Raw genomic sequence first — 11,526 nt, 5'->3', positions numbered from 1 at the left:
GAATAGGCTGGTCACAGCAGATCTACGGTGGCTTTCCCTAACAGGGAAGGGAGGGAGGCAGTCTGAGCTTCTTAACACGTGTCTGCCAGGGTCTGGTCACCTCTTCTGAATCTGGGGGGCCCATAGTACAGCTCTTCCCCACTGGGTCACAGCAGATGCAGAGTTATGATCACAGCAACATCAGTGAAAACAAACTCACTCCTCTGGGGGAGAAGCTTTGTGAAAGCTTTTGTCTACAAGTTCATAAAGCTCATATTAATTGCTGTCAGTATTGGTAGTGGGTTTTTGGCTCTTCACGTTTCAGGCATCTGGCAGCCCTGGATTATTGCTGCCATTAGTATTTTCTTCCTGTGTCTAAGCAGTATGCGAGACTGCTTTAAAAAAAACTTTCCTTGAAGTCACTTTTTCCATGGCTGCAAATACAGCTCTCAAATCTCATTTTAAAGAAATGTGCCAAATGGATAATTGTCCTGAAATGAATTCTCTGCTGCTTCCAGATGACTTTGGTGGTTGCAGCGTCTGTTGTATTAAATGGAGACATGCTACCTGTAGCAGGCAAACAAACTACTTACCAAGAACATTTTGTCTTAAAAATTTGATGCCTCACTTTAAAGAAACTGAGGTACACTTCCTGCTCTTGCTAAGGACTCCCACTTACTTTCGATAAAATATTTCATAAGTCAGAAAGTTCTGCATTTCCATGATACTAAAAGCATTCTGCAAGAAGTAAACATCTGTGGTGTAAATCAGACTTCTCAGAGTGGCATTTTTTTAAATGATACATGCATGAATCAAGTTCATAAACTGAATAGTATGTGCATGGAGAGTGCTTTTTAGGGGGTAAAAGACCTGACTGCAAGAAGAGTGCCCATGCTGTGAGTGATCTTTTTCTATGTCACTGGGATTGAGCCCTTTTTTTGTGTCTCTTTGACGTGATACAGTGAAGAGTTAGTTGTATATACACAGGGCAAAAAGTATCTCAAATTGTTCTTTGCTTTTACAAGTGGCAAATGAGATAATACCATGGTTTTGCAATTTTTTCAACTTTTATATATATCCTCTGTTTCAAAAACAAGGGGGAAAGGTGGATTCCAAAGAAAAAGGCAGAAAAGAAAGGAAAGGAAATAGAATGAAAGGAAAACCTGAAACTTAAATCTCAAGTTTCCCTTGCACAGAATAAGTTCCTGGCAAATTGTTTAATAGAGAGAAGGAAAGAATTTCTTTACTTTCCATGGCACTAGAATCCTCTTCTTTGCAGGCAATGTAATAGCTACTTTCTTGTGGTCAGAAGCCACCTATGTACATATTGTTATATTTGTGCTGAAGTACACGGAGCTAAATCGAACAGAACAGTGATCAGGACCTTCAGGGGCAGCTGTGCCCTTGTGGTTTCTGAGCCAGTCACACAGACTCTTCTAAAGCAGTTGGAAATGCTGAAGTGAGTCCAAAGCATACCAGTTTCATATTGCTCCCTCTTGTGTTGTAATCCCCTTTGTATTGTCCCTGTCTGGGCTGGTTTTTTTTGCTTCCTTCCCTATGAAATTAATGTTGCTATCGTCATTTCACCATCACCTTCAGACAGCTCAGATCAGAAGGATCACAGTCAGTTATCTCCTGACAGTCACTTACTACTTTCCTCCCCATGAGGAACATGTGGTTGAAGCTTTGCCTGTTCCAACTCTCAGGCTGTGATATCAGGTCTTTCAGAGCCATAAAATCCTGGCTATCTGGACGGGACTTCAGGAGCCAGGTGGGAGGATGCAGCATAGTGAGTGTTTCTCCATAATGTGTCCCATGCTAGACACTCATAGGGGAGAACATGTGGCTATTGCCTTTAGTTCAGGTCTGCTTGATTCTTGTCATTATTCCATCTTTTTTTTTTTAGAAGTATTTTGTTATTGTTATGCTTTCTGTGCATGCCCTGGTAAAGAAGAGGTGTGAATGCACTGCAAGGATATTTAATGCTGCCTTGTCCTGCTATTGCTTTTGCAGGGACCTGGGTAAAACTGGGCACAGATCAGATACCGATCTCTTTCCTACTTTGTGAAATTATTTTTCACGTAGGAAAATTTTTAGTGAATCTTTCAAACTTCTTGTTTATATCTCAAAGGAAATGTGGGGTTTTCCCTTCTTTCAGCCAAATAATCTATGGGATTCACTTGATTTTAAATGGTATTGAGTGGCAACCTGTTATAAAAAGATAGACCACTCATTTTGAAGACAGCAGCTCAGCAGATTTCAAAGCAAGTTTATCTGGGCTGCTGCCATTACTGGCAAGTGTGGAAATACTTGACTGTTAATACAGTGGATGTCACACGTTAGACCAGTGCTAAAGTTCCAAACCTCCATGTGCTGAACTGTGCAACAGTTTACTTGTAGCTGCTGTTACCCAAACCTTTGATTTCTCTTTCAAGTTTTTGAGAGAGACTTTATCCCTAGATTTTCTTATACATGTTTCTTAGCTGGCCCAAGTCTTCAGAGATATGATGCAGATTTTCTTAATGTATTTTTAGCTGTGTTGATTGTCTTCAGTCAAATTTGGAAGTTTTAGTTGCAGCATGTGAAGTTATTGTTTGCTTGTGTATGTTGGTTATCTTGTTGCTGGGTTTCAAAGAAGCTCGTGTGTCATCTTGGAAGAAAGAGTGTCCAAGTATTATTGCAGACAAAAGATGATTGAAAAGTTTTTAGAGGATCTTTGTTCTAGATTACTTTCTTTATGCAAAAAGCTGTCAAATTTTTTATTTATCTTGACAAGTGTACCAAAGCTGCTACTTGAATGCAGTAAAAACAATTTTGCACTTAAAACAACAAATTTCAGAAGATCTAATCTTGGGGACAGGACCCAATAGTCCTGGCCTTTCTCTGTAGGTTTGCTGATAGGCTGCTTGTTTCTGACTATCTGATAGAGCTATTTAGCAAGGCCAGCCTCAACTGACAGTAGGAATAACATTGTTTATGGATCAAAGCTGTCTGCATTGGTGTGAGATGCAGCCAGGGTTGAACAGGGTTAATGGCAGTTACCTCAGAAGAGAGTTCCTCGCTGTGTGTGAGACTGGTGTCTGCACTGAACCTTTGACATGCTCAGAGTGCTACATTACTGGTGGTTTTTGCTGCCACAGATTCCCAAGTTTCTTTAACTTATTTCACTATTTTCTTACGTCCTGTTTTATGTAAGATACATTTTCTGTTTTCAGACTCACCTTTTAAAGCTCTTAAACAAAAGTTGGTTTAAAATGTCAGCACTGGTGTTCCTCCTTGTTCCTCTGGTGTTACATGATTGCCATGCAAACATACCAAGATGTACTTTACTCCTGTCCTAATGCCCAGCCAGGGCACAGAGAAGTCACTGGTTGACATGCTGCACCTGTCCCTGGGGGATCCCTCAGGGCTGTAATCCAGCTCTCAGTTTGACAAGCCCCTTTTCTCCAGACACCACATGTCATCAGATGAATAAAGTGGTGCATAAAGAGCAACTTCAGAACAAACTATCATTCATTCATCAAAGTGAGTACAAAGATTAGAACAAAGAGTCAACACAACAAATCATTTTCTATGCTTGTTTCCTTAACTAAAATTCACAGTGGCAGTAAGTAATAACTGGCCCTGCCTCTCATAGTCATTCTTTGGCTGCTTGTCCCTGTGGCATGATGCTGATATCTTGAATCTCTTTGGAGTCTTGGAAGAAGGAAACCAGGTCATCTTGTGGCAGCCAAACAGGCTCAGGCATTGTTATCCTACCCCTCTGAAGCTGTTGAACGCAGGAGACTAATCTTTGACATAGTTTCATTTCCTGCTTAGTTCCTCTTAGCAGCTGCTTTTGATAGAAATCTGTAATCAGGGAAGGTAAGTATTTCAGGTAGGAATGTTTAATCAGTGCTTTTAAAATGCTGATAAAAATGAGGAACAATTTTTTTGTGTATGAGAGCTGTAGATACATAGATACATATCTCAACATTAAAGTCTCATGCTTTCCATAGCAGACTTCCTCTCTAGTTCTGTTCTCAAATGCTTGGTCAAAGATTATAGTTTGTAGTATACCTTTTATGTTATGAGGTGTTTCTTCATATCAGCATGAAAGAGTTGATTTTTTAGTGAGCTTTTCTTTTTCAGACTGTTGAAACGTAGAACTGTTCTGATGAATGTTTAAAGAGCAAACCAATTTCGTTTGTTGTCATGGCTGTCTGAGGTCCTGTGGAATGTGTGCCACTGAAAACACCTTTGATTTTAGGCATAAGTCATTCTGACCTAACAATAAGACCTCATACCTTTCCTAATCTTGTAACTCACTGTTTTCATCCTTAATGTTTTCTTGCAGACAGAGAAGGAGAATGCCAGAGAGTATCTGTGGAATTAAGCCCAAAGACTGTGAATGGTGTAGAACAACATGAGTCTCTTCAGTCATCGGTTCAACTCCAGTGTAACCCAGGCAGGCCAAAGTCAAAATCTTCCTCAGTTAAATCATCCAATGCTACAACCCAACTTGAAACAAAGACAGACAATTCAGTCAAAAAAAGAGGTAAATTGGATTTCTGGTTGCTGGTTCTAAGGTGATAAGACAGCTGAGGCCTCTAGGAAAAAAAATGAGAACTCACATATGTGAAGAAGACATGTTGGAAAGTGATGGCAGAATGGTGTTCAGCATAACAAAAATGAGTAGAACATTAACGCATTAACATTATGTTAAATTAAATGTAAATAAATCATTCAAACTACTAGTGCCTTTATAACTTTTATTTGATTTTGAGGATGAATTTGAGCAAATATGTTTAGAAACTGAAGCGCCCCGGGGAAGGACTATGGACTTCAGGAAGATAACCACTTCATCCTAGTCTGGGCAAATAACACTATGCCTGCTCCCTCATTCAGAAAAGCCAAAACCAACTTTCTGACTTCTGTGCAATTTTGTTTTCTGTTTTAGGGCCAAACATTGAAAAATCAGTAAAAGACTTGCAGCGTTGCACTGTGTCTCTAACCAGATACCGTGTGATGATCAAAGAAGAAGTGGATAATTCAGTGAAGAAGATCAAAGCTGCTTTTGCAGAATTACACAGCTGGTAGGTAAATCAGCTTCACAGATCCACCAGCACCACAAAGAAAAGGGACTAATTATGCCATTGGCATTAGTGGGGAGGGGTCACTTACACCCTCACTGTCTGCAGCATTAGTTTCATCAAAAAATACATGATTAAGTAATGACACTCCTCACCACCCAGGAAGTAATACATGATAAGTGTATGGTTGCTTACCTACACAAAATTCTTTGAAAAAAACCTATTAGGGTTTTTGTTCTAAATGATCAATCTTGACCTAATTCTTTTGTATCAAGTTCAGTGGCAGCATATCTGAGCAAATGAAAGCAGTTCTAAATATCCTTTCTGTGGGATTTTGTGAAGTCTCTTTTACCTTCTTTAAATCTCTTCTTTCTAAACTATTTCTTTGATCTTATCTTCTTTGGCAGACAGTCCTTTACTGTCTCTTCACGTCCCATCATCTTTGCTTCTTATCCCACCATTGTTGTTTTTTTCTTTACCACATAGTTTCTTCTAAGTTTCCCATCCATCATTTAATTTCCAATTTTTATCTAGTTCATTCTTTTTACTCATTCTTTTATGTCTTTATTTTTTCCATTATAATTTTGATTATTCATGATCTTCAGCATGTATATCTATGCTCTTTGAGAATTTATAGCAGAAATAATTACAATAGTAGCAAGTTATATAGTTTGTATATTCTTGTCATAAAAAATATTTTCTGGTTTGAGTTTTACTTGGCCTTTGTTGTATAAAACTTGTGTATTAGGCAGTGTTGCAGTAAATGGAAGAAATCATGTTAAAATGTACAATACATGGTTACAAAACACAGAAGAGTAGAAAAACCTGTCCCCTTTAATTCATCCACAATATTTGTCAGTAGTTTTATGAGCTTATCTTATGAAAGTGCTGTAGTGTTGGAAGAAGTTTGGGAAGAAGTTAGAAGATTGTTGGGATAGAAAAATTGAGTGAAGTTCTTTACTGCCTTGCACCTTTTTTTGGTAGTTCTGGGGGGGACGTTTTCTCTGAGTAAACTCAGTTGGATGTCATTTGTTCACACTCTTTCTTTTTTTCTACTTCTTTGTAGCAGTCTTAAAATGTCACATCTAACCTTGGTTGCAGGCAGTTACAGTCAATTCAGTCTTCAAGCAATTGTTCTTCTGGTCATGGAACAGGTGTAGAACTCTGACATGATCTAAAAATGCAGGGGACAGTAAATTCAGAACTGAAATCCTTCTTTTTTCGTGTATTCATGTTTTAGCTTGAAAAACACTGAAGTGCATTGCCTAATGCTAAAATGTGTTCCTTAACAGAGGAAAAGACAAAGTTACCCCAAAAAAGTATGTAAATGCAAGTACTTAAAATTATGAAAATAGCCTGGAAAACTTCTGAATAGGCTTCAGTGCCTAAATTACTGAAGGTAGAAGCTCTAGAATGTAACAGATCTGTGCTCTGAATATTTGTGCATTGCAAAGCAATTTCATAATGTTGCAGCGAGGACTGTATAATGTCAGCATATGTTTATGGAAATCTCAGTGCTGGCTATGTTGCTTTTGGCAACTCATAAGCATAATGGGTAGGTTTTTCTTCAAGTGAATGAAGGGAGATTTTGGTTTAAACAGTAAAATGCATGACTGTACACCTTCTTTGCTGAAATTAAAGGGAATTTTCTGATATTTCATATGACCTTGTGGCCTAAACACTGAGAAGGATAGGCAGAGCTGTCTTTAGTGCCTTGTTTGGAAAAACTTGCTGCCAGCTGCTGTAAATTTACTGGATTTGTGTAGAAATCACCAGAACCACTGATACAGCTTCAGACCTCCTACAGTCAACCCATGGTGTTCCTGGGCTGGATGGTTCAGTGTGTATTATTTACATGGCAGTGTCCTTGCTGCAGAGTTGAACAAAACATGACTAGTGTTAGCAGGAAGATGAGGTATTCACTAAGCACACAGCCTCTTACATGTTTGTCACCCTTCTTGGGCATGGGACTTTGTGACACAGTCAACTGTCAAGGAAAAATTAAGCAATTCAGCTAAGCTGTTGCTCCCAGAAAGCTGTGGAGTGCCCAAAAGCAGGGGCATGATATCAGAGCTCCATTGTGTGGCAGTGATTCCAAAGGTTTTTCCAAGTTCTTCTAGTCACTGCTGAAGTGTGCACTGGTTGAGATGTACAGCAGATAAACATAGAACAGCCACTAAGTGCTATCCATGTTCAGGACTGCCAGGAGTATTTGAATGGGCTCAAGACCATAACCTAGATGGGAGCTGAACCAGCTCCTGGTACACACCACTGTCACGACCTAAGGGATTTTAATGAAGCTAAATCAAGTCAGAAGCTTTAATCTTGCATTGCTGCTGAATGCTGCAACACATGCTACTTTGTTGTCTGCTTTGGGTTTATTTTTCTGCTTTTGGTAATAGGATAAAAGATGGGTTTTATGTCAGTTTTTGCATTTACTATCACAGTCAGAGTCAAAACTGCATTGCAAGAGCCAATACTATTTTTAACTTTCTGATAATCTGGTTTGGTTTTTTAAGTCTTTTCATGATTTTACTGATCACAGAAAGAAGGGAGATCGCAAAGATATCATATATCTTCCTCCTACCTGCAGACAGTATGTGAAACCATTATTATGGAGATAAATGACTAGCACATCTGCCCTAAGATGTTCTGAAAGCTTCAGCAGAGAGATTCACAAGAATTTTACCTTTTAGCAGCAGGAACTGTTGAGTGATAGTTGTCAGTAGAAATTCATGTCCCTCTCTGGCTCAGTATTTCATGGCTTGACGTAACTAATGAAGGGAAGTTACTCCTGAACATGTTCAGTCAGTGCTATTCTGCTATTTAAAACATCACCTGCCTGGCAAAACAGTGCATACCCTCCCACAGTCTGAAAAAAACAGTGCTAGGGAGCAGGTGTACTGTCAAACCCTATAAAAGCTTGGGGGAAAAAATGCAATGCTTGCTTCAATTTTAACTTTTTAACAAAATGGAGCAAATAACAGTCCCAGAAGGACGTTTATTTAAAAACACCACAGTGGGCTCACTTTCCTCTTTCTTAGAGAGCCTCTCAAAAGTCCCTGCCAACTGCAGTAATTCTCCATGTGCTCAGAGTAGGGGATAGCTTTTGTACAGTGCTTTTCATGCCAGGAGACACCAGAGCATTTTTCAAGCTGTGGGCTGGACCAGGCAGGGCACTTTGCCCCACAGGGTGTTTCACAGTCTCATGTGGATTGTGCCTCTGCTGTGATCTATCACTCTCCTCACCCCTGTTCTGGCTGGGCTTTCTGTCACATGGCTTCCCGAGGTTATGAGAGCACTGGGCAAAGCAAGCTGAAGGCCTACATGAGCCTGAAAGTTACGAGGAAGCTCCTCCTGACAATAGTCCTTGAGCCAGCATATCTCCCCCTTGCATTCAGCTTTGCTGTGTGGTTTTCAGGAACACCTTTGTGTGAGTGAGAACATGAGCTGCCTCCCTTACTGCTTGGCTGTAAATACGTCAGAACATAGCCATGTCTCACAATAGTGTAGAGCACAGAAAAGAAAATTACCACGTAGTTCTCAAGTTGCAGGGGAAGGTCAGAATAGCTAAGTGAACTCCCCTCACACTGGAGTGCACTTGAGACTTTTGTTGCCAAGCTTAAAACCTACATGCTATAATTGTGTTCTCACTTTTCCACTCAGAGACTGAATAACCATCTTGGAGATAAAAGGAGAGCCCCAGGAAATTGGAGTGAAATGTCTCGAGCACAAAAGCTGCCACAGTTCCCTATAACACCCCGTGCCAGAAAATAATTTTCACATACTGGGCATTCATACAGTCATATGGAAGACTAAAAGGAAGCATCTGCTACTTGCCCATATGGTCTGGCATGAACAGAAAATAGTCTGTAGAAATACTAAGAACCAGGTTTAATAACAGTGGATGCAGAACTGAACCATGTAAATACAAGCTTCTCTGCTCTTTGCTTCTCAAACACATTGGTATGTCCAGTGCTTTTTAAAAAGCATGAAAACCAACACAATTGATTTTTTGGAATGAAGAAAAACACTTGAAAGCTCCACCATAGGCTGGATAAAAAATTGATTCTGACATAATGTTGGGAAGATGGAGTTTGGCAGTACCAACAACTTAAAAATATATTGAAATAGATTCAGGGAGCAACTGGAAAGCATGTGCTGTATGTTTGGGGAAAACTGAACAATTTTAATGTTGTTATCTGAGTCAAAGCAGAGGAGTGGTTGAATGAGGGAAAGAGTAATTTAGAAGAACAGAATTGTGTCTGTACTAACGTGGTGTGGGGTGGTGAGCAGTGCTCACCATTGCAGAGCAGTGAGTGAACAGTCACCCCCTTCCTGGGACCCCTACGAGGCAAACTGCAAAGATGTTGATTGTCTGTTGCTCATAGCCCAGGAGCAGTGGCATCATATCAGAGCTGCCTGTCTGTGTCAGTGATGTGCTAGTTTGGAGCATGGGTAGATGCCTGGAAAGGCCAGGACTAGGACTGCTTTACACTGAACAGAGTTGCTGTGCTGTGTCTCTCTGCATTTTCAGAATCCTTCCTTTTGAGTTCTGTCTGTGTGATTGCTGACCTTTGGTAGTCCTTATACCTCTAAAGTACAGATTTTCAAATCCTCTTGCTGTTTGTTGGGATATTTGTTTGCCCATTATGATCCAGTCCTTAGCCTTGCCAGTACAGAGAAGGAAAAAAGTAATCTCCTGGCATTTAGGGTTTCCTTGGACCCAACTGGGTTTTTAGGTACCCTCAAAGACCAGTGCTTTGATCCAGACCCCTGGGCCCTGCCCCTGCTGGTTGGGGAGTGTGGGAGAGCCTGACCCCACAGCTCTGGGCTCAGGCTGGGCACTTCCCCTGCAGAGCTGCAGCTCTGGCAGAGGGGCTTGTGCTTACCCCCTTCTTACCACCTCCAGCAGTCTGGGGCCATCCTTGCTGTGCATCAATGCAGAGGACAAACATAGTTCATGAAATGGGGGGACTTGTTTCAATGAGATACATAATGTCCCCCTTCTGGGCCCATTGTCTTTTACAGTTGTTTGCTTCATCCCTGTGGTTTTTTACCAAGTTTATGAAGACAGATTACAGAGGTGAGATCCAGAGGTGGATTGCACTCTCTTAGCTTGTTGTTCATACTTTATGACCTTGTTTCCCTCTCAGTCATTCATGGGTGTGTTTGTAATCCTCAGTAAAACATCAGAACTCACAAGTTTTGGGGCCATGCAGGTAAACTGTTGCTTTTGTGCATGTCATTGTGAGTGAAAAGTGAATATCTCCTTTCTGATTTCATTGTTGTCAGACCAAGGAGAAATCTAGCTTAGTAAACACAAGAAGGAAATAATTGAAAAATTGGACCAAAGAATCAGACTTTTCTCCTTTCTTTGTGGCCACTTTCCAAGGTACTTTTGGGAAAGTTACCTCTTTCCTGTAGCAAAGCTCAACAACTGTCTTCTGCCTTGCCAGAATGTGCTTAGGATATAATGTACTAAACCAGTAAGGTATTCAGTTACCTCAGCAGTCAGATCAGAAGTGAGGTGAAAATAGGAAAGAAACACTGTACAAATTTATGTAAAAATGTGCAGGATGCTAACAAGTCATGGTGGAACTCGTACTCACAATTGTTAAAAATCTGGCAAATCTCAAGGTGCTGGCTTAATTTCTAAATAAATAAAATTTAGAAGTGTTCTTTCAGGTTAGGTTTTCCATGTCAGTTTTCAGGTAAAACATTTAAGTTCTTCTGATCAGGCAATAATTTTCTAGTTGTTTCTAAGGAGATGGTTAAAGAAAATTACAAATAGACATTTAATTATGTTGAGTTTACCAGACCTCACTGTGATAGCTGACTGTTAAAGAGAACAATGTTAGTGAAGGTAGATAACACAAACAGGCACAAAATAACCTTGAATAACTAAAAGCCTTTGGGCATTTTGAGTTCTACCAGCTGGCATCTTCCTGCAGAGGGAAGGATTTCAGTAAAGCTGATTTATCATGTCTTTTGTTTACCTGTTTATTGTCAGACTGTGTTAGGGATCAGAATGATCAATGTTTGCTGTGTAAACATTCTGCATATGCTACTGTGGTGATCAAATAACCTTCAAGCATTGTGAACATTTTACATCATATTGAGCTAATACTGGACGAATATAATCTACTGAAACATTGCAAGATGTGCAATGTAAAAGCTTTTCCTACAGGTTTATTACTATAAAGAAAACTTGAAGTATCATTTCTCAAATTACAAGATAGCATGGCTAGTCAATAATCCTGTAAAGCTTGTAATTACCCATTACAGGTGTGGGGCTTTGTATTTACAGTCTCATCACTTCATTCTAGTTGCTTGTGCTGAAAGTTAGACAAGGAATTCTGGTTTTTTGATTGAGGTGCAGGATTTTTTTCGTGAAATACACAGTTGTCTTAGAGGTTCTTATCAGTTGTCTTTTCACCATCCCTCTGAGTCAAGTATGTTCATGCTAGAAGGA

General features: G+C 39.9%; 1 protein-coding gene across 8 annotated transcripts in view; it reads left to right on the top strand.

The window, feature by feature from the left end:
* The window catches only part of SPATS2L (spermatogenesis associated serine rich 2 like), an 87,130-nt gene that overhangs the window by 58,856 nt on the left and 16,748 nt on the right, over positions 1-11,526 (top strand). For all 8 annotated transcript variants that reach the window (XM_071562531.1, XM_071562534.1, XM_071562528.1 and 5 more), the window contains 2 exons: positions 4,316-4,516; positions 4,919-5,054. In XM_071562531.1, the coding sequence (XP_071418632.1) occupies positions 4,316-4,516; positions 4,919-5,054 (337 nt within the window). The remainder of the gene's footprint in view (positions 1-4,315; positions 4,517-4,918; positions 5,055-11,526) is intronic.

Source organism: Pithys albifrons, chromosome 8 (assembly GCF_047495875.1).
Source record: "Pithys albifrons albifrons isolate INPA30051 chromosome 8, PitAlb_v1, whole genome shotgun sequence".
Taxonomy (NCBI): domain Eukaryota; kingdom Metazoa; phylum Chordata; class Aves; order Passeriformes; family Thamnophilidae; genus Pithys; species Pithys albifrons.
The sequence above is the reverse complement of the archived record's forward strand: the minus strand, read 5'-3'. Positions and strand labels throughout refer to the sequence as shown.